Source organism: Gigantopelta aegis, chromosome 6 (assembly GCF_016097555.1).
Source record: "Gigantopelta aegis isolate Gae_Host chromosome 6, Gae_host_genome, whole genome shotgun sequence".
Lineage (NCBI taxonomy): Eukaryota > Metazoa > Mollusca > Gastropoda > Neomphalida > Peltospiridae > Gigantopelta > Gigantopelta aegis.
This window is the reverse complement of record NC_054704.1, coordinates 57727900-57755495: the sequence shown is the minus strand read 5'-3', so window position 1 is coordinate 57755495 and position 27596 is coordinate 57727900. Positions and strand designations below refer to the sequence as shown.

Sequence of the window (27596 nt, the reverse complement as noted above, 5' to 3'; positions counted from 1 at the left end):
GATTTATGTAATGACGTCCCAGCTGGCGTAATGACGTCATTTTCTGAGGTTTATCGAAGGATAACATAAAGTTTTTCTTCGATATTGTCCAATAAGAATTGAGGAAATCGTATAAAAGCGGAAAGTTTGTAATTATAGTCTGATAAAATCTACTTGCTCTTGGGGCCAATGGATTAAAGACTTAATTGCCACCTACTGCAGAACTTCAAATAGGAAATATGCAAGTTTTATGTTTAGTATATTTTCATAATATTTAAGTATTTAGCTTTATAGTCTGATAAAGAAAAATTGCTTATGTGTTAATTACCGTAACCGTATGATTGCAAATACAGGTTTTACTGCTTTCGTTAATGATCTAACTCAAGCAATTATATAATAAACATTTAAACTAAATAACAAGAAATCCAATAAAATCTTTTAAATACTTTAAAATAAATAGGAACAAATTAAGAAAAAAAAAAAATTATAATTTGTACAAACACATGCATACTGACAAGCATTATGCTTGCAATAAAACTACGTACCAGGAACTAACGACACTGGAATATAAAATAAACATGCAGGTTACATCAGAGTGTAACTGAAAACAAATACTTTGGTGTGATATCATTATATAAAAATATATATATATAATACACCATCTGTAATATAATATGCAAGGCCTTTTTAACTGTTTCTGATCCTTCTCCTCTTTTGATATGCACTGCTGACAACCATCTTTGTATTTACCTGATGCTAAATAATGCAAGTATCTTTTCACGCTAATGTTCAGTCGACTACTTCACATACATTGTGCTAAAAATTGTGAATAAAGATGAATTCCATAACGAAAGCCTCCATAGATGTGGCCATTTTTGTGTTCACATGACTTAACACAGAAGTGGAAATGACAAGCATACCTTCCACATAACATCATCAATAGGTGTCCACACAAAAATGTCTACATCACCATTTGACTTTAATATAAAAAACTAAGATGATTTTTAATTTATATTACAGCATAAAATTTAAGATTGTTAAAAGTAAGCGAAAATGATGTTATATGTTTGTCTGATGTGCTTGATTCCACTAATCTAATGTGCAAACAATAATAAAAACAGTTGGAATGTAAAACACACACACAAGACAAGATATTTTTTTCTTATTTACTTAGATCTACTAGTTTTCACATTGGACAACATATTTCACTTCAAACAGCTACACAAACCTAACATGCAAACCCCTGTTGTCATCAAACTGAGTGTAAGACAGAGCGGTGTGGACAATATAACTTAATTACTGTTGTCATCAAACTGAATGTAAGACAGAGCGGTGTGGACAATATAACTTAATTACCGTTGTCATCAAACTGAATGTAAGACAGAGCGGTGTGGACAATATGACTTAATTACCGTTGTTATCAAACTGAGTGTAAGACAGAGCGGTGTGGACAATATGACTTAATTACCGTTGTCATCAAACTGAATGTAAGACAGAGCGGTGTGGACAATATGACTTAATTACCGTTGTCATCAAACTGAGTGTAAGACAGAGCGGTGTGGACAATATGACTTAATTACCGTTGTCATCAAACTGAGTGTAAGACAGAGCGGTGTGGACAATATGACTTAATTACCGTTGTTATCAAACTGAGTGTAAGACAGAGCGGTGTGGACAATATGACTTAATTACCGTTGTCATCAAACTGCTTATAAGACAAATCAGAGGAGCTGTCATATATTTTCTTCGAGACTGGGAAAATACCAAACTTTCTCTTCCTGCGAAAACTCAGTCTCGTCACAGGACGAGGGTATTTGCCACCTGCAACATAAACAAAAGAAACTTTTTGTCAAACACTACAACACATACATTAATACAGTTTTAATAAACATTCATGTTTCCCCTCACTCCAAGTCTATCATAGTGTCAGATGATATTTTGTAATCACAAGATATAACAAACAAATATATAACCTGATGACATTGTTTTTATCAATAATAGTTTTTCTCACAGGACTGGTAGGTACTGGGTTTGCACCCCAGTATGGGATCCCACCCAGAGCCTGCCTTAATGTGTCATCACACCATAAAACTAAACCATTCCAAAGCAGGATGCTCTCAACACTTGCACATCTCTAATGGTGTAATTTCATTTGAACCAGGCCGGAGACAACAGCCAACATAAATCACAGAATGGCAAGTTATGGCAATAGATTATTTCAAATGAAACGTGAGAATTCAGTGTTCCCTACTATAACCTGTTGATAGTGAATGGTGATGAAAGCATGTGCTTGAAGATTTACCGTCGTAGGAGGCCTCAAGCGAACATCTTGTTTTCTCCTCCTCCAGAACGTCCGTGTCTTCAGCAACCTTCAAGAATACCTGGCAGGAAAACACTGACATTTTAATAGTATTACAGGGATTGTCCTGAATGTGCAGACATTGTAAGATGTTTCCAACTAACATAGCCTTTTTGGTAACTAGAATTGTATATATTTTCTTGTCTGCATATCCAACATGTTTGCTGTTGTGTGCTAATGTTTGTAGAAGTCATTGTTGGTTTTTGCTATGATTTTTTTATTTTTTATTATTGGAAGATAAAATCTGGTTTGGTCTACTGCAAACATTAGGACGACAACAAACACCTTCTTTATACAGATATTGATATTCTAAAGAGAACAATGTCTTTAATATGTTATTTTAGTCATCAAAAAGGTTCTGCTAGTGGTAAACATGTTACAATAACAGCAAACTCAAGAAATTGAATGAATGAATGAATAAATGGATGGATGGATGGATGGATGGATGGATTGATGGATGAATCAATGGCATATACAGTGGTATATAGATGAATCAACAGTTATTATTAGCTGTATGATATTACAGATGATTATTTCTATTATTATAGAATGAATGAATGAATGAATGTTTAACGACACCCCAGCACGAAAAATACATCGGCTATTGGGTGTCAAACTATGGTAATGCAAATAAATAAAGTGATGATCAACATCAATATAAAAATTCAAGGTTTAAACAAAAACAGTGTAAAAGAACTGTGCAAAAATACAAATACAAATATCACAGAATTTTACGGACACCGAATTCCACTCTAAACTTCAATTTGTGCTGTATTGGCCATTCTCAAAGAGAATGTTACACCCCTGCACCACGGTGAGGTTACAGCACACGCAGGGGCTATTATTATAGAAGTCTGACAGTGGTATAATTATGGATCACCAGTTATTATTATCTGTATGATATTACAGATGATTATTTCTATTATTATAGAAATCTGACAGTGGTATAATTATGGATCACCAGTTATTATTAGCTGTATGATATTACAGATGATTATTTCTATTATTATAGAAGTCTGACAGTGGTATAATGATGAATCAACAGTTATTATTAGCTGTATGATATTACAGATGATTATTTCTATTATTATAGAAGTCTGACAGTGGTATAATTATGGATCACCAGTTATTATTAGCTGTATGATATTACCGATGATTATTTCTATTATTATAGAAGTCTGACAGTGGTATAATGATGAATCAACAGTTATTATTAGCTGTATATTACTACAGGACTGAATGTACCTCCTCCAGACTGATATCTGATATGTATGATACTACAGGACTGAATGTACCTCCTCCAGACTGGTATTTGATATGTATGATACTATAGGACTGAATGTACCTCCTCCAGACTGGTATCTGATATGTATGATACTACAGGACTGAATGTACCTCCTCCAGACTGGTATCTGATATGTATAATACTACAGGACTGAATGTACCTCCTCCAGACTGGTATCTGATATGCCGAAGCTAGATATGCCGAGGTCGTGATGACACTGTTCCAGCTGACTGAACAACAGTTCAAAGTTTCCACAGTGAGCAGCCTCTTCTGGCAACTGGTAACACAGTTCTGTGGTGTTGTCTTCCACGAGCTTGGCATCCTTGACAAACTTCTGGATGAAAGCCGTCACTCGCACTGGAGAGAAACCTGTGAAATTTTTTAGAGAGATTAGCAACACATAGCTTTGTAATGTTTAACACTATTACATCTGTTTTGCAAATTATAATTAAAGAAATAAAAATACTTACATGTCCTTTTGTGTTAATTTAAATTAAATTAAATTAAATTTAATTTATTACACATTCACACAAAGAGAGTTACAGTTTATAAATGAATTTAAAATCTGAATCTGAAAATGATGCCCACACTATAGAATCTAAAAAAATTCAATATTTTTAATTTTATATACTAATGGATCTTAAAAACCTATACCTGTAGTGCTTCTATTTATTTAAAATTTTAAAATCATAACAACAAAACACATTTGATAAAATAGGTCTTTGTTAACAAACATGTAAAGCGAATAAGCTAACTAGAACTGACAACAGTAAGTTCACCCAAGCTGGTGTTTGTGATGGAAGGATGGATATGCATTTATAAATAAAAGTATCTACTGGTGTCAAACACAGGACTTTGCCACTAGACTTGAAGAGAAGATCCTTTATTCAAATGTTATCAGTCAATGTTGAACTATCTGCTACAGATGTGAAGCTTATTAAAGGTCTACATTTATCAAAAACGTAATTCACTATTGTTTGGTATCTATGTATACCTTTTACAATATATATGAAGTATAAATTTATTAATAATTGGGGTGGTATTTTTGTTTTTTATGTTTAATAATGTAATCTTTATGTATTTATTATATATACTATGTATTAATAATGTGCCATGATTGTGGACCTTTAATAGATTAACTCACCTGGAATCATGGAGGCTGCGCCAGGTGGTAAAACTGCAGCACATGCTTGGTCTTCCTTTGCAGAGACTGGATTTTTATCTCCATTTTCCTTCATCTCGTCATAGCCTTCATCAACATTCTCAAACATTGGCTACAAAATACACACAGTATATATCTATCATTTCATAAATATTTAGGCATCAAATGATGTCACAACAGATCGTGTCCCATTTCAGATTCAAACATTTTGTTTAAAATTTTTGCCAGATATCATTTTGTAGAATTGTTTAAAAAGTGTGAAACAGAAATCCTACTATAAATAATGCAAAAATCTTCTGGATGATATATGAATATGCCTGAAGTTTTACAAATGTAAAATATCTTGTCAAAAAATGTTTAGGTTGAATAATTCAGTTAAGCTTACAAATGATCATAAATTGTACCATATGAAAAGCATCAAATGTTTTGTGATAAACACTAAAATGGAATGTGTATATCTTTATTTTACTTCTCGTTTCCAACTGGCACACATTCACATACAGTATCATTTTCCATATGTATAGTAAATCAAGCGTGGGTTTTTTTCCTTCTCTTTTTAAACCTTGCATTCATATAATAAAAAATATAAATACAAAGACACATAAAAATCTGACTGTCATTTAAAAAAACCCAGATAACAAATAACACAAGAAACACCAAGTTTTATGACTGAAAAGAATGACCAAAATTGTTTATTGTAACTAAATGGTACTGTGAAATTCTTAATTTTTGTGGGCTTAAATTTGTACGGTTTTGCTCAAAAATACAAAGGTGATTTCTCAGAAACTAAATTGAGATTGTAATTTACATAAGGTTTGTTTTTCTCTATATAATAATGCTTGAGCCAAAGATAAAATATCTGTTTGTTAAAAAGCCATCCATATCTTGCTAAATGACCATGTGAGAACCCACCAAGATGTCGATGGTGGAGCGCACGCTGCCTGCGGTGGACGGACGGCTCTGGGGTCCAGGCTGAAACAAGTCATCTTCCACAGGCATCCCATCTTCAGCCATAGGAGGCTCCAAGTCATCTGTGCGCACCAGAGTCAGGTAGTACCCACTGCCAAAGTGATTCTTCAGAAAGAGGCTGGAGCCACAGCACCGTAGCTTGCCCTGAGATATAATTGCAATACGGTCGCCAAGCACGTCGGCTTCATCCATGTGGTGTGTTGATAAAATAATGGTTCGGTCTGAAACGACATTTTCAAAACAAATATAGCTAAGTAATTAGGTTTTTGAAAATAATTTCATATTTATATAAAATCGTCAGGATCAAATTATAATAAGGAAAAAATTATTATTGAAATAACGTGATTTAAAGCAAATATGTCAGTAAGCATTTAAAAAAAAGTTTTATGCAATTTACACAGGATTAAATTTAAAGTGAATATGGTTTTGACTAATTTAAAATAAAATGTAAGCATTTTTATAATTTCATAATATTTATCCAAAACTCAAATTAATAAATGACAGTATTGATTTGATTTAAAACACATGTATAAATCATATGTATAATTTTACAATATTTTTATAAGATTAAAATTAATTAATTGACAAGGAACAACTGATTACAGCACTGACTTGATTTAAACTTGAGTAGTAGTTCCCAGATGGATCTTCGGGCATAAGGATCAACACCAGCTGTAGGTTCGTCAAGGATCACTGTCTGGGAGCCACCGACAAATGCAATGGCAACAGACAACTTTCTCTTCATACCACCTACACAAAAACAGACACAGTGCTAAGCTAAGCTTCAATTGATTTCTACTTTTTATATCAGTTTTTAAAACTGTTATTCTATAGTTACTAAAATCAGTCTAAATGTTTTAAAATACCAATTAGCTGCAAAAAAAATCATTTGTTTTAAATTACTAGTCTGATTAAAATTAAGGATATTATCAAGCTTAATATACAATAATTAAAGAAGCCAGATGAAAATCAGGTGGTGGAAAATTAGAATCTAATTGAAAATAGAAATGAAATGAAATTTGGAATGAAAATGTGACATTTAAAATGTGATTACTTGATGAGATGAGCCTGACCTGAGAGGTTGCGCGACTGTTCATTGATCTTGTTAGTGAGACCGACATCCTGGATCATCTTGTACAGTTCCACGTTCACCTCCTGCTCACTCTTGCCCTTCAACCGAGCGTAAAACCAAATGTGCTCCTTTACTGTCAGTCTGAAAGAAATAAACAAATTTCACCAACATTGAAAATGAAAAAATAAGTTTTCTGTTTAAATTTCAGCCAGTCATATTTGACGTCAATAAGACTGACTGAGAGGAGTACATGGAACACATGTCCATCTTAAACAGGATTAACATTTAAAAGGTGTTCAATACATAATATATAACCATATTTAATCACTTTTCTAACAATTAAAAAGTAAATGAAAAGCAACAAAACCAGCAATTAAAGTGATACATGTCACAAATGGACATTAATTTTTTTTACTTTAGCTGTAAAATATTTAATACAGAAATATTTTTCATATTTAAATAAAATGTTTTCATTCATTTTTTTTATTTCTTTTTCAAAACTACTGAATACATCCAGAACATTATTACTGCCATAAATATATGTTAGCTTGGTTGTGTCGAGACATAACTTGTCAACTTTTAGATGTAAACCTGACTTTCACTCTTAATATTTGGATCATATTCAATATACATTTAAGAGAAGATTTAGAACAAAACCTTTATTTATATGAACAACTCACAAGTCAAAGAGGACATTGTGCTGGGGACACATGCCCAGATTCTGTCGAATGTTGTTAATGTCTTTTCGAATGTCTTTGCCATAGATGAATGCAGTCCCACTGGTGGGTGGGAATAAGCCTGTTAGTATGGACCTGAAAAAAACAAAAAAACCCAGTTCATTTAAATAACTATTCTAACTAGTTCTTAATTGATTAAAGAAGGCAATGACATTTTAGTAGAAAACTGTGTTTCTTCTTGCACCACTGATACCCAATTTGATGGGGAGAATTACCAGCATGCCAAATGGCAAAGATAAAGAATAATAAATACAAAAAACCCACCCCAAAACTGAGATATATTATTTTTAGTTTGTTTTACAATAATTAAAGTCAACAGATGAGAAAATTACCATAAAATCAACATAAATTTAAGGCTGGTAGGTAATGGGTTTTGCATCCCAAAAACGGCTTCCACCCAAAGTGAGTTTTAACAGCTCAATGTGAAGGTGTAAAGTCACTAAACAGACATCTCTCTAACAAATAACATAAAACCACATTGTCCTGGAGACACTCCCAAATGATTGAGATGTGTGCTCAGAATAAGAGCCATGAACCTCAACTGAATATAAGCAACAAAATCATCTTAAGTTGGAATGAAATCAATGGTGACCCAAATGTCAAATGGTCAACAAGTAAACCCATTTTAGCATGGGACCCTGGTGAGGCAAGGTACTTAATAATTGTATTAGTATATTTTAAAACTGCTTTGTAATTTTATTATAATTATTAGTCAAATGAAAATTTTAATTGTTACTTGAACCAACAATGCAGAAAAATCTACATATTTGATGCCATCAAAAGTACACACATGCTTAAAATCAGTCTACCCCCGCTCACTAAATGAAAAAGCACAACTCTATTGAGTCGTTTTATTTACTATGTTCAAGTATAGAAGTGCAAAACGTTATAAGAACAAAGTATATAGCTGCAATTTGCTTGGTTGAATTTATGTCTTAAAGAAATCAATAAAAAAGGAAGTGTTTTTATGAAAAACATTATTGATTTAGTGGTCAGCAGATTGCTGCATGGTGTTTAAAATATTGCTTGCAAGATAGGGTGGGACAAACTTTTTGTTTGTTTTTTAAATAGCTTTGGTTATTTCTAACTGTATTTTTTATCTAAATATTTTTTAAATACTTATTAAAATATAATACTCACTATATATATTGTAGTAATAGCATATTTTTAATGTAAAACTGTACTGATCTACATCTTAGTTTACATTTTCAAATTTTAGCGCCCTTATTTGCTTGCATGAAAAAATTATTGACTGCAAGTGTGGCCTCACATTTTTACTGACATCACTCACTAATGCGTAAAAATAAACATGCACATGTAGACGACACTTCGATATATATTTTGGGCATGATCGCCATAAATTACGAAAACTACAAATGTTTTAATTGTTATATGGGTCTATGTGTTTTTGACCTATTTTGGTTCCTATGTAGAAAAAAGAATTTTTGAGGTAAAATGTAACAAATAATTGAATATACTTAAAATTTCTTAGCTATTTGACTGTCTACACATCTTACTGTGAGACTTGGAATGTAAACAAATGGTATTTGGTGTAATACTTTAAAAAGGAGTAAACTCCCAAATGGCACGACTTAATAGAGACAATGACTCAACAGGGTGAGAGTATATACTGAACAAAAAAAGAAACTTCCGATTTGTACATATAGTATTTGTTGTGTTAAAGAATTCATTGTGTAATGAAATTATATAGGTAGTATTAGCCGTGAGCTGTATTATCAGGATTCATGAATTTTATCGATTATTTTTGCACTGTTAATCGTCGACAAAGTGAAATTCAATTTGCATGTGCATGCATGGTTCGACATGTCCCGTGTAGTATTCGGTCAATTTGTTTTACTTGTCTTACTGACATTGTTGTCAAGTGAACGAAAACGCTTAAAATTAAAAAAAAAAAAAAAAAAAACGTTTTTCACATTGTAGCATTTTTAGTATGCCAAGAATACCCAATAATTTACGTGAATGGGCGATTGGCATGCTTGATGCTGGCATGTCGACAGAAGATGTTGCAAGGCATGTTGGGTGTTCTGGTCGAGTGATACGAAATCTTCGCGTAAGATTTCGAACGACAGGAAGCACCAACGACTTGCCACGCCGTAGACGTCCGCATGTTACAACGCGTAGTCTAGACCGCTATATCATGAACACACATTTGTGCAATCGATTCCAAACTGCCACTGCTACTGCTGCTAACACACTTGGGCTTCATAATAACCGAATCAGTGGGCAAACTGTTCGTAATCGTCTGCGGGAGAACGGTTTACATGCACCGACGTCCTTACGTCGGATGCGTTTCAACGCAATGTCATCGTCTAAATCATCTTAATTGGGCACGTGTATACACTCGTTGGATACAGCGATGCTGGATTACCGTTCTTTTTTCGGATGAATCCAGATTTTCTTTACAACTTGGTGATGGCAGGGTGCACGTCTACCGTAGGAGAAATGAACGCTATGCCAACTGTTGTGTTCTTGAACGAGATCGTTTCGGGGGTGGGGATTGAGTCATGGTCTGGGCAGCCATTGCCCATGGTTATCATTCACCACTAGTCGTCATTGATGGCAATTTAAATGCTCAAAGTTACCGCGATGACATTCTCGCTCATCACGTTATTCCTCTGTTCCATAACAATGCCAACATCTCGATTTTTCAGCATGATAATGCCACCTCTCATACAGCTAGACACTGTACATTTTCTTAGGACAAATAACATTGATTTCATTGAGGACTGGCCCGCTGAAAGTCCTGATCTCAACCCCATCGAGCATGTTTGGGATAGTCTGGACAGACGATTGAGGCATCGTCCCAACCCACCCGCTAACGTCAACGAACTTCGTCAAGCGCTCATTCAGGAATGGAACAATATTCCACAGGCAGAAATCAACACTTTAGTCAATTCTATGCGCCTGCGATGCACTGCAGTGGTCAATTCAAGAGGTGGTCATACCCGTTATTAAGTGGGTGTTTTTTTTTTAACCCCTACCACACTTGGTCAAAATTTCTCCCAGTTTCTGCCATGATTTTTGCACCAAACGATGCATCATGGAACACTCTTTAAACGCATATATAACAATTATTCCCCCGGTTTGTTTTCATCAAGTTATGTTCAAGCAAAGTTAGCGGAAGTTTCTTATTTTGTTCAGTATATAATACAAAAAATACTCATTGGAACATGCAAGTATTAAAATAGTAAAACAAACAAACATGGTAGTGGTCTTCCCAGCTCCATTGTGACCTAAAAATGAGGTAATCTGCCCTTCATAGAAGTTCATGCTCAGCCCATCAACTGCTGTCTTTTTCCCAGACTTGTACACCTTCTTCAAGTTCCGAATCGCAACACCTAATTTATGGTTTTCTGGTTCACTTTCAATGTTTGCTGGGTCACCTAAGAGATACACTTCAGTTAAATTAATTTAGCCAGGTAATATAGTATTAAAAAATATCCGTAAAAATTAATTTTACACTGAATAACTTACATAAGAATTAAGATGTTCAATGAATTAAAAAAAAAAATATATATATGTCTAAATAAAAATAGGGAGAATTGTAGAAATATACGATTATTTAATATAATTTTAATTATGGTCATCACAGCTGATCAATATAAAGATGAATGCTTGAGTGGAGTTTAGCATCTAAACACAGACTCATGGTGCAACACACAATAAATCAATACATGTGTTTGTTTTTACTGGGATGCAGTAGGTCTCTAATAACTCAAAAGAACAATGAAGATGTTTACTGAAGAAGCAAAAACTTACAATCTGTGTTCATGTTGTTGATCTCAAGGGAAGGATCGTTATCATTAGGTTCGAACTGAATGCCACACCAGTAGGATTTTTGGATGAAGAAATACCATTTCCTGGGGATGCCATAATCACCTGTAGCAGAGAAAGTCAACTTGACTGAATTAAATGTCTCTTAATGTTGAATTCTTATATAAAAACATGATGCCCTTCATAACGAGACACCAGATATTAATGTACAAAAAAACATATGTCCTTAATATTTTTATCACTTGTATTTTTATTTTACTAGTATGTGTTTAATTGGGGCAAATGGTCTTACATTAATAGCCAGTGGAACTGGAAAAAACCCTAAAGAAACAAAAACAACCAGATCTGATAGTTGCATTTTTCAGAATTCTAGGATCCATGCTAATAAAACTTATATAGTCTAGACTCAAGATTATAAAGAAGTGTTCAGACTTTAACATCATGGCAAGATATATACAAATTACCTGTTACATCATTAAACATACGAGTCTAGACTCGAAAGTTTTATAAGCATGGGCATAGAACCTTTGCCAATGTTAAGGAACATTCAACAAACATACATCCAAAATGCATAACTTGTCAATCTATTTTCTGTTTACTAGCTACCAAACAGTTGTTAATAAGAATGATTATATTATTGTACCTGGAAACACTGTTTCAATGTACCAAGTGAGAAGTCCATAGATGGCGGCATCGACTAACATCATCCAGATACAAAAGCCCATGCTGAAAGTGTCGTTGGTGAGAGGACTGTCATACAGGTTACTCCACTGGATTCCTATCATCTGTTCCTCATAGCGTGAAATGTAGCTGCAGCCAAACCCAAATGCTATTGTTGATGACAAACACTAAAAAATAAAGAGAAATTAAACAAAGGCATGTTTTAATATTATAATAAAGATACAATTAAATAAATCAGTGTTTATATACATTTAAATAAAGACTTGTTTATGTACATGTCCTGAGGCCCATACAGAAACTGGGAAAGCTAAATGCTATATAAATATAAATAAAAATGTTACTTGAGCCTCCCATTAGAGACTGTGGCCACCCCCTCCACTTTTGACAAACACCCTTTCATTTTAAATATAATTCCTATGGGCCTGGTACTTTAAAGAGAATTGCCTGAATATTGAGAAGTGAGGTACTAAAGCAACATAATGAAGAAAACCTACTGAAAGACTTTTCTGGGCTGTACTTAAGTACTCCTCCCACTGCACGACCTGGGTGTACGGCAGATAGAGCACGAAGTAGATGAAGCCTCCACACACGGCCGCGAGATTTGCCCGCGAGAAGAACACACTGATGAGAAAGCACTGCATGATGGTCGAGATCGTGAATGCAATCATGAACAAGAACAAAACACTGGGGTCTGAGTGCTCCATGATTAATCCCACCTACACAACGAGCAGAAATAAAATGACAGTCTTCTTAATTAACTGTGATAGAAACACATACATTATTTATTTTGTAATATTTTTGAAAAATTCCGTTACAAAAAATCTGTCCCCCAAAAAGGGATGAAATCAAAGGAGGTGGTCATCATGACCCTCTGTAATTCAAAATACATATGCATACATACATACTCATATATAAATTTTGTGGAGCAATCAATAGTCACACACATCAATAGTCGTACACATCACATTTTTTAAAAAGCCTGTCAGCATGCACGAACCAGTGACTTCACATTTATCAACAAATGTTAAAACAACACTTCCTGGTCCGTTAAACGGACAGGCCCTAGTTTTTAAATACTACAACATATTTTTCACTATTGGAGCCGTTTTTAATAATTTAAATTAGAAGTACTTCCATTTTATTATTTAGTATTGGTTCCAGACAGTAGTGTCAGTTTTTTAATTAATGAAAAAAATAGTTCAGTGTTTAATAATACTACATAATTAAAATAATGTCCTTTTAATTCCTGTAATAACAAATGTTTAATAACTTCATAACATTTATTTAACAATCAGTAACTTTATTAAAAAAGTTAAGTGTTTCTAAGCTTTGAATATCATTACAACTTGGTGGACAAATAAAAAAAATATACAAAAAATCTGCAGAATTAAATATCTCACCTACCATAAAACATTTCGCTGCATATGTGCAACTATAAACCAAGGTTCATTTACCTAGGACTAATAGTTTGTGAGAAAGCTGAGAAACTGATCTAAACGAGAAATGTTTAGACTGTGAAAGTTGATGCCATCACTGCCACCACCATCCAAAAAGTAATACTGTAAGACATCTCTCCTTTTTACTTCAAATATCAAATATGAATCTTGAATTATCCTGAGTTTACATGTTAAAATGTCGAAACATTCTTACCTTTAAGACAATGACGAGGAGGATGACGGTTACTAACATCATGACGAAGGCATTAATAAACCAAGCCAGCCAGTGAACGCTGTTCCCGAGCCCCATCATCTTCATCACCTCTTTCAGCCTCAACTCCTTCTCGTGCACGATTCCCTTCACTATCATCGCTACACTGTAGATCCATGCCAGGACCATAAACATCGGCAGGGTTCGTGAAATCGCAAACACAAACCTAAAGCAATAGAAAAACATGAAAATACTCAGGATCAAAATACCCTCAGCATGAATACTTTTATAGTACATGATGAATAAACGGCAGCACCATAAGATACAAGTGCCTCATACAAGAACGGCCATTTCTGAAATTATCTGTTGCAAAACAATCAGCTATCCTCACACAAGGCACTCAATTCAAGTGGCACTGCCTTAATAAACCAATCCTTTTAATTCATGTCAACAACAGTTTATCTACAAATTCTATAAGCACACAAAAAAATTCTTCAGGTTTACGTTTTCCAGATAATAATATAAAAAATTGAAGTAATAATACAATAAACTTGCCTGTGTATTTTGTATCTATCTCAGCTTGTCATGATTATGATGATTATTTAAACGGAGAAGAAAAATGTGGCTATATTAGTATCAAAGGAATATAAAATAATGTGGAGGTGTGGCGTCAACCTGATAAATAAAAGCTACTAAATTAATACTATAGTTTATTCCATCCTCCTACAAAAATGTTTTTTGTAAATAATTTCTGTTTGGTTTGACATTTATAAAAATAAAAATGTTTTAGAAATAACAAAAAAATACTATTTTTTGTGTGCAATTTAGAAAATAATTGCTCCATAAATAAATAACTTGTATTAAATTTCATAGTATGAAAAAAAGGTGTTCCCCGTGGGAAGGACTATAAATTCAGGTATCAAACAATTTCATTGATCAAACATTTATAAACAGGTCTGAAATACATTTTATTGTGCAATATCATTAACAAAATGCATAAATACCCCAATTCATATGCCACATACAATTAAATTAATGGATCTTACTTGCGAATTACAATATAATGTTTCATATTTCAAAAGCAAATTCAAACAAACAATTACAATTATTATACAGGGTTCATACAACTAAAATATTTTCATTTTCCAGGACTTTTAAGCACCATTTTGGTTCATTTACCAGGACTTTTTTACATTTTTTCTGGAGTCTGAATACATTACCTGGAAAGGATTTTTTTTAACGACACCCCAGTAAACTGTTTATTTAGTGGTTGTTATGTCTCAAATATGAGCTACACCTAATCTAGATTTATCCAGCAATCACTGTATACATTGGCAAGATATGATGACTAGATAAATCTCTATATTTTTGGTCAATGACCAAAAATATAGGTCACGTGACATAAGCCGACTCGACTCAAGTATTATAGACTAGATTTTCAATAAACATACTCTTTAAATCATTTGTTGAAGAACAATAAATACAAATAATGTTTACTTTTGCGATAACAATACAAAACTTGTATATTTATTTATGAATTAGAGTTTAGAAACACTTTTTGAATGTGCCAGAATGTAGCTAGCTTCTTACAAATAATGACGTCATGTATCTCGTATGACGTCATATGACAAAAGCCTTACTAGGTTGACAATATTCGATTTGCGTACACAAAACTGGAATAAATAAAGATTTTCCGAATATTCCTGTAGGATTGTAGGATTAAATAAATAACTGGTTACTGTCTTAAGATATCAGCTTTATCCTGCTCAGGTCGAATGGCCAATGCACCTCAGCAGAGCCTTGCTACATTTGCCATTCTAACCATCACAGAATTAAGACAGTAACCAGTTATTCCCTATATATCACATAGATAATAAAGTTGTATAATACATAAATAAAAAATATATTGTAGTGTGCAGATTTATTTTTGACTGTGTGTGCAGGTGTGCATGCATCTGTGTCTCAATGCTGGATCTTACAGCAAAACACTCCATAACCATAATACATATCTAACCACATTGTGGATTTCTTTTTGAGGCATTCAATTATTTTTGGTCAAGATCCATTTATTTTTGGTCAAGATTCAGAATTATATAATTTTATATAGATGGGGCTTTTTGATTGCACCAAAGTCGAGGCGATAAACATTGTGCTTAAAATATATATGCCCAAAACAAGCAAGCCAAAATTGAGTACAAACAATGTTAAATGCTAACCTCAAAAATATTTTTACTTCAATACCACTAAAATATTAAGCTTAATTTGACTGATATAACTTGAAATGGATTTCAGCAACATCTTTACCAGCTGTTAATAACATTACTATACTAACAAGATCTAAGAGTGCTCAGAACACACAAAAAACCAGTTGTGCTCAAATTAATGAGATCTAAAACCCTGATGGAATAATAATCAATCAAAGTATTTAAAAAAAAAAAAAGACTTATCAGTCACTTACAAATAAACAATCAATAAATAAACAATGTACTGGGTTGTTGTTATATAAAAATAAATAAATAAAATTTTATGTTTAATTTATGTTATCCAGATTTTTTTTCTGTAGTAATGTAGTAAGAGAGTAATGTTTAAATACTGGTATTATCCAGATCTATTATTTCGAGAGAAAAAAAAAAATTGTAAGTCACAAAACGTCTAAAAATTAATTAATACATTTACGGTATTACGTTTATAGGTCAGTGCTAATAGAGTACATGTACATGCACTTTAAATCATTCTTTATTTGTGGTTTTTAAAAAGTACCTAATGACAAAATTACATAAATCATATAAACATGTTTTATTTTCATTAATAATTATTTTAAACTCATTAGTGACATCGTGTTTCAAATACGAAATTTACCGGAATTATACCCGTTTCCGTGAGTAACTAAATGTCAATCACATTATTCATTGATAGCACAAAAATAATCTCTTGAAGTGGACTCTTTGTTACCACCAATTTATATTACAAACACTTAAAACTAACCCATAAAATGATGGTTTATTTAGTTAATTGGTTGCTTCGTTGACATACCTTGACATGACAAGTGGATACCATTTTGATGTGTATTGAGTCATCTAAGACTTCAATGGAGATCAAAAGAATATTTGTCAACTACAAGTTCTCAACTTTTGCATGAGTCTCGCTGCACAGATGCATAGCAGACATAAGCCTTAGGAGTATTTGTTTTGTTGTAAGGCGCTGGTTACAGCTATCTACTAAATTATTTATCTTTGTCAGTAGTTTCAACTCACAAACGTCAGAAAAAAGACTGCTGACAGATACATAATTTATTCAACCAATCACAAGTTGTGTTCTTTTATGTCCACGCCTTCTTACTGTGTATATATTTTAACAGTTGACCAATGGCAGTCGACTTCTTATAATTAGTTACGTGAAGGATATAGTTTGGAATCAGATGTCAAATGCGATTCTTTATAAATATATTTTCCAAATAATATTATTAAATGAAAAAAAAAAGAAGATATATATACTCTTCAAAAGAAGAAACGCAAAACCACATTGTCGTAACATTTGGAGAATTGATTTAATTATTGAATGGTGAGTCCGATAATTACCAAATGTTGCAGGATTGTTCACAATTCACTCTAGTCCATTGTGAGTAAATGATAGGACACACCACCAAGGTCAAGGTCATCTGAGGTCAATACCGGGTGTGGCCTCCGCGTGTGTTGACAACTGCCTGGCACCGCCTGCCCATTGAAGCAACCAGAGTACGGATGACGTCCCGGGGGATGGTGGCCCACTCGGCCTGCAAGGCTGCTGCCAGCTCGGGCAGGGTCTGGGGCTGTGGTTGTCGCTGTCGAAGGCGTCGGTCCAACTCGTCCCATAGATGCTCAATTGGGTTCAAATCCGGTGATATCGATGGCCAAGGAAGGACATTAATGTTGTTGTTCTGTAGGAAAGCCGTTGTGAGACGTGCTGTGTGAGGCCTGGCGTTGTCATGTTGGAACACTGCGTTGGCGTTGGCCATAACTGGAACGATGTGTGGCCGGAGGATCTGGTCAATGTAGCCCTGTGCATTCAGGTTGCCCTGCACGTGGACCAGGTCAGTTCTGCCAGTGTGTGAGATGGCTGCCCACACCATGACACTACCCCCACCGAATCTGTCCACTTCCTGCACGCAGTTTGCCGCATAACGTTCACCACGACGCCTATACACGCGACATCTTCCATCATGACGTCGGAGCAGAAATCGGGACTCATCACTGAACCACACCTGTCTCCATCGCAGTTGAGGCCATTGTCGATGAATCTGGCACCACTGCAGTCGGAGTCGACGGTGTTGTGGTGTTAAGATGACACCTCGAACTGGACGTCTGGCACGAATTCCTACCTCACGTAGGCGGTTCCGTACGGTCTGGTCGGATATCCTGCGCAAACCTGGTATTGCTGCGGCTGTGGAGGTGGCAGTAGTCAATCGTTCCCGAAGGTGGCGTACCCGGATGTAGCGGTCCTGCCCGGGGGTAGTGACCCGTGGTCGACCGGATCTAGGGAGGTCACGTGTTGATCCATGTTGCTGGTAACGGTCCCACAGTCTGGAGATGGTGCTTGGGGACACATGGAATGCCCTGGCAACGGCCGTTCTGGATTCGCCTGCATCTAGTCGGCCGATGGCATTGTTTCTCTGCGGTTCACTGAGACGTGGCATGTCCTGGATTGTCAACTGTCGGCCAGATACAGAGGCCAGGCAAGCGAACACCCTGCACTTTTATACTGTCGGTGTTCATATTGCACGTGCAGACAACGCACGTGCAGTGGTGACATGGTTTGCACGTGGCTGCATTTTTGCGAATATTCACATTTTGGAACTTTATTGTACAGTAGCTGCGTTTTATCGAATGTAACCGTGGGAATGTGTTTGGGACATGCAATGACCTTATATTCACAAAGCATGAACCGGTAGGAAACATAAAAAAACGGAGTTATAACCCATTTGTACCCTTTTGCGTTTCTTTTTTTGAAGAGTATATATAACATAATAAAATTCCAGGACTTTCCAGGGGGGTAATTCATTTTTCTAGGAGTTTTAAGCACTTTCCTGGATGAAAATAAAATTTAACCACTTTCCAGGGTTTTTCAGGCGAACCCTGATTATAATATTTTTGCAAAGTTTTATTTTTACAAATTTAAAACCCAAAATACTCATCACATTTTATTAAATGGACAGTCTAAATTTGTGTCAAATTTATTACCTAACTTTACTTGACAAAACCACCTTACAAATAAAGACAATGCTGCCAGTAGTCCATTTGGTGAGGTTTTTACCACATTATAACTTCAGCTTTTGACAAGAAATGTACTTCCCCAAGCACAATTCCAGGTTTAAGCCATTAACCACTCACTTGTTTTCCACATAACACGGGTATGGAAACTGCTGCAGAAAGACGCCCACCTCCTCTTGAACACCTGTCTGCAAGCGGATCAAAGCATGGTCCACCATGTCTTGGATAAATGCAAATCCGTACGTCAGGTACTTCGTGTCGATCCCTGCACGTCCACGCGGGCCAGGATGCCAATATCTGGTGAAATAAATAATATCATTAACAAAGCAAAGTTTTAATTGTGAAAAACCAATGGTATATTTCTGTGGGGTTTTTCTTCATTTTATGTTTAATTGGTGGTTTTCATTACTTTTTTAGTTTATACATTTATTAATACATTTATTTATTTGCTGTGCATTTTATTACAATGGATATAAAACTTAAAAAGAGAAATAGATGAATTTCTTGTATACAATTGGTTGAAATAATAGGTACATTAATGCATACTGTATGAAAATGTGTGTGTCTATAGTAGTAAATTGAAGAAGGAAATGTTTTATTTAACGATGTACTCAACACATTTTATTTATGGTTATATGGCATCAGACATATGGTTAAGGACCATACAGATATTGAGAGAGGAAACACGCTGTCACCACTTCATGGGCTACTCTTTTCAATTAGCAGCAAGGATCTTTTATATGCTTTTACATCCCACAGACAGGATAGCACATACCACAGCCTTTGATATACCAGTCATAGTGCACTGGCTGGAACAAGAAATAGCCCAATGGGCCCATCGATGGGGATCGATCCCAGATCGACCGCATATTGAGCAAGCGCTTTACCACTGGGCTATGTTCCGCCCCATGTAAATTGAAAAACAAAACCATCTTTCTTGGTTAATGTAGACCGCCCGTCATACTGGTACCAGCTCCCACTCAAAGTGAGGTGTAAGTCCACTACATGGACATCTCTCTTGGTTAATGTAGACCGCCTGTCATATTGGTACCAGCTCCCACTCAAAGTGAGGTGTAAGTCCACTACATGGACATCTCTCTTGGTTAATGTAGACCGCCTGTCATACTGGTACCAGCTCCCACTCAAAGTGAGGTGTAAGTCCACTACATGGACATCTCTCTTGGTTAATGTAGACCGCCTGTCATACTGGTACCAGCTCCCACTCAAAGTGAGGTGTAAGTCCACTACATGGACATCTCTCTTGGTTAATGTAGACCGCCTGTCATACTGGTACCAGCTCCCACTCAAAGTGAGGTGTAAGTCCACTACATGGACATCTCTCTTGGTTAATGTAGACCGCCTGTCATACTGGTACCAGCTCCCACTCAAAGTGAGGTGTAAGTCCACTACATGGACATCTCTCTTGGTTAATGTAGACCGCCTGTCATACTGGTACCAGCTCCCACTCAAAGTGAGGTGTAAGTCCACTACATGGACATCTCTCTTGGTTAATGTAGACCGCCTGTCATACTGGTACCAGCTCCCACTCAAAGTGAGGTGTAAGTCCACTACATGGACATCTCTCTTGGTTAATGTAGACCGCCTGTCATACTGGTACCAGCTCCCACTCAAAGTGAGGTGTAAGTCCACTACATGGACATCTCTCTTGGTTAATGTAGACCGCCTGTCATACTGGTACCAGCTCCCACTCAAAGTGAGTTTTACTCATTTAGTAGCGAGGTGTAAGTCCACTACCTGGACTTGTCTCTTACTTACGGTACTAACTAACCATCAACCATAGGGCAGATAGCCCTGATAACTGGACTTGTCTCTTACTTACGGTAATAACTAACCATCAACCATAGGACAGATAGCACTGATAACTGATGTCTGAGCCCAGGCCAGCATGCATTAGAACATTAACTTGATACAAATAGGAAAATAAAGTTAAAATAAAATTGAAAAGCACTAAAACTCAGGGAAATGGTCGATATATTACTGCCTACTTGGCCATCAGGTGTTTTGTGCTGTCTACTTTGCTTGAATCCATGCGTATCTTGTATTTCACATGTCGAGGTAACTCAGTAGAATTGTCGGGAATATTCTTGAATACCAGAGCTAAAACAAGAAAAAGAAATCCAACTGTTAAAAATGACTACATTACAAGCAGGTCTCACACCAGTGGATGATGTGAACAAAAACTTAGCTTTGATCAACCTGACTTTGCCCAGTCAATAACTGTCAGGCAACACCAATGTCGCGCCTTGTAAAAACATATTTAATTATCTTTATTAAATTTATTCTGGGACATAACTGCCTTGAATTTCACATGTCGAAGTAACTCAGTAGAATTGTTGGGAATATTTTTCAGTTTTATCAACAGCTAAGCTAATGCATGTATACATATAAAAATAACTGGACTATACCACTACTGCATGGAATGTTTTATAAGTTTTATCAACTAATTGATTTCCGTTGTCAGTATTGTTTTAAGTGATATTGTAAGAAAGGACAAATCATATAAAAAGTTACGTTTAAAGTTTAAAGGTTTTTTTTCTTTAACAACACCACTGGAGCACATTGATTAATTAATCATGGGCTATTGGATGTGAAACATTTGTTATTTCTGACTCGTAGTCATCAGAGGAAACCTGCTACACTTTTCTTAATGCAGCAAGGGATCTTTTATATGCACTTTCCCACAGACAGGAAAGCACATACCAAGGCCTTTGACCAGTTGTGGTGCACTGGTTGGAACGAGAAACCCAATCAGTTGAATGGATCCACATGGGTGGTTCGATCCTGCGACGCAAGCACTTCAAGCGAGCACTCAACCGACTTAGTTAAATCCCGCCCCTCAAAACTTAAATGATGAGTCTTTGTGCATGAGCATTCATAGTTTGTCAACACTGTACATTGCATGCGTTTTTACATGATTTTGTTTTCGTTTCAATATTTTTTGTAATTTTAATAGCATTTAAAACGATTTAAAATATTATAAAGTAAAAACAATATAGAAAATATTCATCTTGAGGCCACATGGTGTGCACAATAGTATTTAACCAACAAAGACCATTCAGCTTTGTTGTGGTAAAATATTAAAGATTTGTGGAACATTATACGATATATTTTTCTAGATTTTGGGAGGTTTTCATATGTAATTAACATTTGTATTTATAAAACTATTCGATTATGTGATATAATTTATATTGGTTTAATGCTAAAAGGTTCAGTGCAATAGACAAATAAGCAAATGACCAATTTATGTTGTAAACATATATGCAATTAAGTGGATTCGACTGTACTTACATGTTCCTGCTTAAAATATGAATATCTGTATATTATTAATTTGTGCATTTCTAGTCACCCTCTACCCACCCAGAATGTGTTATTATTATATATTTGATAAAGTCATGCCCATCTAACTCACCTGCCCAGAATGTGTTATTATGTGTTTGATAAAGTCATACCCATCTGACTAACCTGCCTGTCATAATGTGTTATTATGATATATTTGATAAAGTCATGCCCATCTGACTCACCTGCCCAGAATGTGTTGTTATGATGTGTTTGATAAAGTCATACCCATCTGACTAACCTGCCTGTCAGAATGTGTTGTTATGATGTATTTGGTTAAGTCATACTCCTTTGACTCACCTGCCCAGAATGTGTTGTTATGATGTGTTTGATAAAGTCATGCTGACTCACCTGCCCAGAATGTGTTGTTATGAATGTGTTTGATAAAGTCATTTGACTCACCTGCCCAGAATGTGTTGTTATGATGTGTTTGATAAAGTCATACCTGTCTGACTAACCTGCCTGTCAGAATGTGTTGTTATGATGTATTTGATTAAGTCATACTCATTTGACTCACCTGCCCAGAATGTGTTATGATATTTTTGATAAAGTCATACCCATCTGACTAACCTGCCTGTCAGAATGTGTTATTATGATATATTTGATAAAGTCATGCTGACTCACCTGCCCAGAATGTGTTGTTATGAATGTGTTTGATAAAGTCATTTGACTCACCTGCCCAGAATATGTTGTTATGAATGTCGATAAAGTCATTTGACTCACCTGCCCAGAATGTGTTGTTATGAATGTGTTTGATAAAGTCATTTGACTCACCTGCCCAGAATGTGTTGTTATGAATGTGTTTCAGACTGTACTTGACTAGGTCATCTTCATCTTTGAATGGCACAAATTTGTTAAAATTGAAACACTGCAAGAAAAATAAATCAGACTGATAGATATAAAGAAAAGGAATACACGAAGTTTGTCCCTTTAAAATGTTTTAATTCAACACTCAGTACTCAAACAAGGGAGTTCTGATTCATCACTCAAACATGGGAGTCCTGAGTTAGCGCTCACACATGGGAGTCTGGACTGCATTGAAACATGTCCTGACTCAATACTAAAAGATGACAGTCCTGACAAACCTCAACATGGGAGCCATGACTAATGGCTCAAAGATAAAGTTCAGACTAAAACCTCAAACATAGGAGTCCTACTCAAAGACTTAAACATGGGAGTCCAAACTCAACACTGAAACATATATACAGTCAACTCTCGTTATTACGGTATCCATTACAACAGAATATTTGGGTACCGGCACACTTTTACTGGGAACCAACGTGTTTCAGTTTTAATCTGATCATTATAACGGAATATTCGAGTTCCGGCACCGGCAGTCATTTACGGTGAAAAAACGTGTCTATTTCATGTATTGTTCGATCTTTACAACGGTGCAAAGAATCACTGAACACATCTTAGGCATGTTATGTCATCCTAAGTAGGAAGAGTGGTTCAACAATTAGCCGTAACCTTTCAGCTACATTTTGATGTGCAGGCGACGACTGGCTTACACCGGATTAGCTATGGTTGACTGCACAGAACTGTGACCACAAGCGGTAATGTTCAAACGTGCATTGGTTTTGGGTAGGGATGCAATAAAAACATGCCTGAGTTGAGTTAGTCATGTCACTGCTTATTAAAAAAAAAAAAAGTATTTATTGTAGGGCCTAGTCGATGTTTTTCATTGTCTTACGGATTATGTGTAAATCATGTCGCAGCCTCCAATGAAACGACGCCGTACGCAAATGTCAATTGGTGAAAAAAAAAGACATAGCAGATTTTAAAGAAAGTCACCCAAAACACATGCAAGATGAAATTGCAAGCCACTTTAGTAAAGAATTTGGGAAACTTGTCAGTAGATCGACAGTAGGTGATATTTTGCACGAAAAAGCAAAATGGGCCAATGTGCCGAAAGATTGTAATAAGCTGATTCGTCAACGCACTGGGAAACACGACAACTTAGAACAGGCCCTGTTCATGTGGTTTTCCGATGTTCGGTCACAAAACGCCTATGTTACCGATCTAATGCTAACTGAGAAGGCAGAATGTTTTGGTGGAGAAATGGGGGTAGATAAAACTTTCCATTATTCAACCGGATGGCTACAGAAATTCAAGAAACGACACATTTCCAATCGCATGGCACATGGCGAAGCGGGCAGTGCTGATCTCGGTGCTGTAGTTGAGGGACGACAGCAACTTCAGGAAGATCTAATCGATTATGACCCTGAAAACATCTACAATTTGGATTAAACGGGTTTATTTGATAAACTTGTACCAAATTCAAGCTAACACCCTTGTCATTGGAAACTCGGCTCGTCCACCTTGTTTCAGAAAAACGTTTGTTCATTTTGTTATTTGAATTAAAAGCAAATTAAATCTTTTCTCTTTTCTTTTCTTGTTGTCCTTTCATTGTTAGTAAGTTATTACATATTACAGTATTATGTGTTCTAAATTTTTAAAGCTAGCAATGTGAACGAATTAGCTGAGGGAGATAACTCTAACGAAATCGTTATATAGGCAAACTCTTTATAACAGCAATATAAGCATATGACAAACATGGCTGTTATAACGAGTTGACTGTATTGGTGTCCTGCCATAACACTCAAATATGAAAGTCTTCATTCAATATCACAGGCAAAAAGTGTGTGTGTGTGTGTGACACACACGTGTATATATATATATATATATATATATATATATATATATATATATATATATATATATAAAAACCATAACTGCTGCTACAAAGTGGGGGGAGGGCACACATGGCCCTCTTGCCCCCCCCCCCCCCCCACTTCCTATACCAGTGAATATTAAAACATAGCAGTTCTGACTCAACACTCAAAGGTAGGGGTCCTCATTTAATGCTTAAACATTAGAGGTAGACTCAATCAGACATACAAATTACCTTAGGCAAAAAATCTAGTAAATTTTGCAGGATCATGAAAAGTAGGGGTCAACCCAAGAAAAGGACAGAAAACGTTTTTGGGTAGCACTAAAACTGAAATACCAGAAAATTCTGGATGTATTCATCTCTGTTCAGATATTTACATGAAGGGTCCAAGGGAAGAACCTACGATGTCCATTTTTGACATATTTGTCAATGATCTGCTCTAACCCATATTTAGAGTAGGTACTTTTTAACTGTAAACTACTCCCAATAAAACAATATGCTCATTCACATGATATAAATGTATTTAAAATGCATTTAATAGGAAACGCCACGCTAGCTATGTAGACATCGGTGATGTTACATCAAAAAAGGTCACACAGGCAAACTTTCAACATGTCAAGTTAATTATTATACCACAGTGACTGTATTAATAAATAGAAAGTAGTAAATAATGAAATGAAAATAATGAAGAGTCATTGTGAACCAGACGTCATATTATCAAAAACATAAAATACAACATTTGAATAACCTGTGATGTCCAAACAACGAGTCAATGTTATAAAGGTCCTGTATGTCAAGGTCACAGGAACACAATGAAATAAAAATATATAATTATGGTAGGCCATTAAAGCTTGTTGGTAAAACACACTTGTTTAGGCATAAATATTTCACAATTGCATTATTACAAAGTTGTAAACTTTAAAATTCAATTATCTCAGAATACCAAAAGTGTGACATCACAGGTTATTCCTGTGGACTCTTCATATATATATATATATATATATATATATATATATATATATATATATTAAAAAACCATTATGCAAACACACGTTTTTAAATATAATATTATAGTACACATTAACTACCCGTAAATACTTGTGAAGCTGGCCCACAATGAAGGATGTGTTATTGAGTGCATCTTTCCAATTGTACTCTGAGGAGTCAGATAAAACACGATTAACAAATTCACATATGCTTCTGTTTGCCATATCTGGTGGTATCTGAGCACTGCCAAACTCTTTTAGCAAACGTTCCAGATATTTACATGAATCTTTTCCAGTGAAAATCTGAAACAAATAAATATTTATTAGATACTACCAATTTAGATTTAAAAACAAATAAAACTATTTTATATACATGTCCATAAAAAAAATTCAAAACATTACCAATTAATTCCGTTTTTAAGCTTTAACGACAGCTACAAAGAAAAATATTTTAATCAGTAAAGGTACGTTTAAATTAGTTATATTTAGGGGCAAAAAATTATTTTATTTTACCATTTACAGATATTAATGCTGGTTCTACTGTCACAAATAGTTTCACTGGTGACTAACAATGTTATCTCCAAAAATTATTATTGATTGTTACAAAACTGCAAAGGCATAGCATTCCAACCCTAAGTTGCTCAATGGCATTGCTGTTGTTAAGGAAGTTGAAAATCTCAGGTGAAACAGTTGTGTTCCAATCAGCAAACAAATCGAGAAGTGATGCCAGTGTTTCAAATGTTAGGTTAGCCTGAAAAACACAAAACAGATACCAATTAGGTTTGAAAAAAAAACATGTTTAATATCTCAGCATATTGTTTAATTAGTAGATATAAGTTGTCAAAAAATAGATAATTTCTACATTAGCATCACATAAGAAATAGGTGTTATTACACAAGCTTGTATGTCATACTGATTTTACAAAACAGTGTCAGGATTCTTGTATTGCCCAATCGAGAGCAAGAGTAATACATGAATCCTGAGACAAGTTTTGTCAAATCAGCACAACTCACACACGAGTGTAATAGTTTCTTTATTATCCATATTATTATTGTTATTTTATTTTTTTATGAATAACAAGGACCATCTCAAAATGTTTCAACCACAACTAGGAGATCGATGATGAAATGACATTATATTTCAAAAGCACAATCTGAGCTAGGACTGGAGAAGCAATATCACGTTATGATGTTGCTTTCCACTTTCCACTTATATTGTTATTACTTCTTATGTTTTTTATTAACTTGGTTATGTTGAACCATGTGAATAATAAATACACTTCTGCAACACAGACTACTCTTATTACTACTTATAATCATCAGCAAGAAACTTCATATATGCACTTCCCCCAGAGACAGCAGAAAAGAACACAGCAGTTAGTGGTAGAACACAGCTATATATATAACAGATTGTTTGGACAATCTCTGGGTTATTTCCATCGACATTTACTCATGAAGCTCAGTTATGTTAAAGATAACAGGCAGAATTTAAGAAAACTGCTTTTGTAACTACAAATACTTACAATGTTTAACCAGCTGCGTTTAAAACCAAAATACATTGTAAATTCGGCCTTGTATGGTTAACAATTAAATCCAATTATTAAAACCTGCTCTAACAATGCACACAGTCTCTCAATGCCGTGCATAA

General features: G+C 35.1%; 1 protein-coding gene across 3 annotated transcripts in view; it reads right to left on the bottom strand.

Annotated features, from left to right (window-relative positions):
- The window catches only part of LOC121374869 (phospholipid-transporting ATPase ABCA1-like), an 83601-nt gene that overhangs the window by 38135 nt on the left and 17870 nt on the right, over positions 1-27596 (bottom strand). For 2 of the 3 annotated variants that reach the window (XM_041501976.1, XM_041501977.1), the window contains exons 11-29: positions 26581-26700; positions 26052-26252; positions 23064-23157; positions 20939-21050; positions 19053-19229; positions 13690-13912; positions 12534-12755; positions 12002-12206; positions 11344-11463; positions 10787-10967; positions 7507-7638; positions 6828-6967; positions 6367-6504; positions 5698-5975; positions 4768-4897; positions 3784-3992; positions 2282-2360; positions 1672-1800; positions 525-539 (exon numbers count right to left, since the gene is read on the bottom strand). In XM_041501976.1, the coding sequence (XP_041357910.1) occupies positions 525-539; positions 1672-1800; positions 2282-2360; positions 3784-3992; positions 4768-4897; positions 5698-5975; positions 6367-6504; positions 6828-6967; positions 7507-7638; positions 10787-10967; positions 11344-11463; positions 12002-12206; positions 12534-12755; positions 13690-13912; positions 19053-19229; positions 20939-21050; positions 23064-23157; positions 26052-26252; positions 26581-26700 (2905 nt within the window). The remainder of the gene's footprint in view (positions 1-524; positions 540-1671; positions 1801-2281; positions 2361-3783; positions 3993-4767; positions 4898-5697; positions 5976-6366; positions 6505-6827; positions 6968-7506; positions 7639-10786; positions 10968-11343; positions 11464-12001; positions 12207-12533; positions 12756-13689; positions 13913-19052; positions 19230-20938; positions 21051-23063; positions 23158-26051; positions 26253-26580; positions 26701-27596) is intronic. The other variant, XM_041501978.1, reaches the window with a different exon arrangement.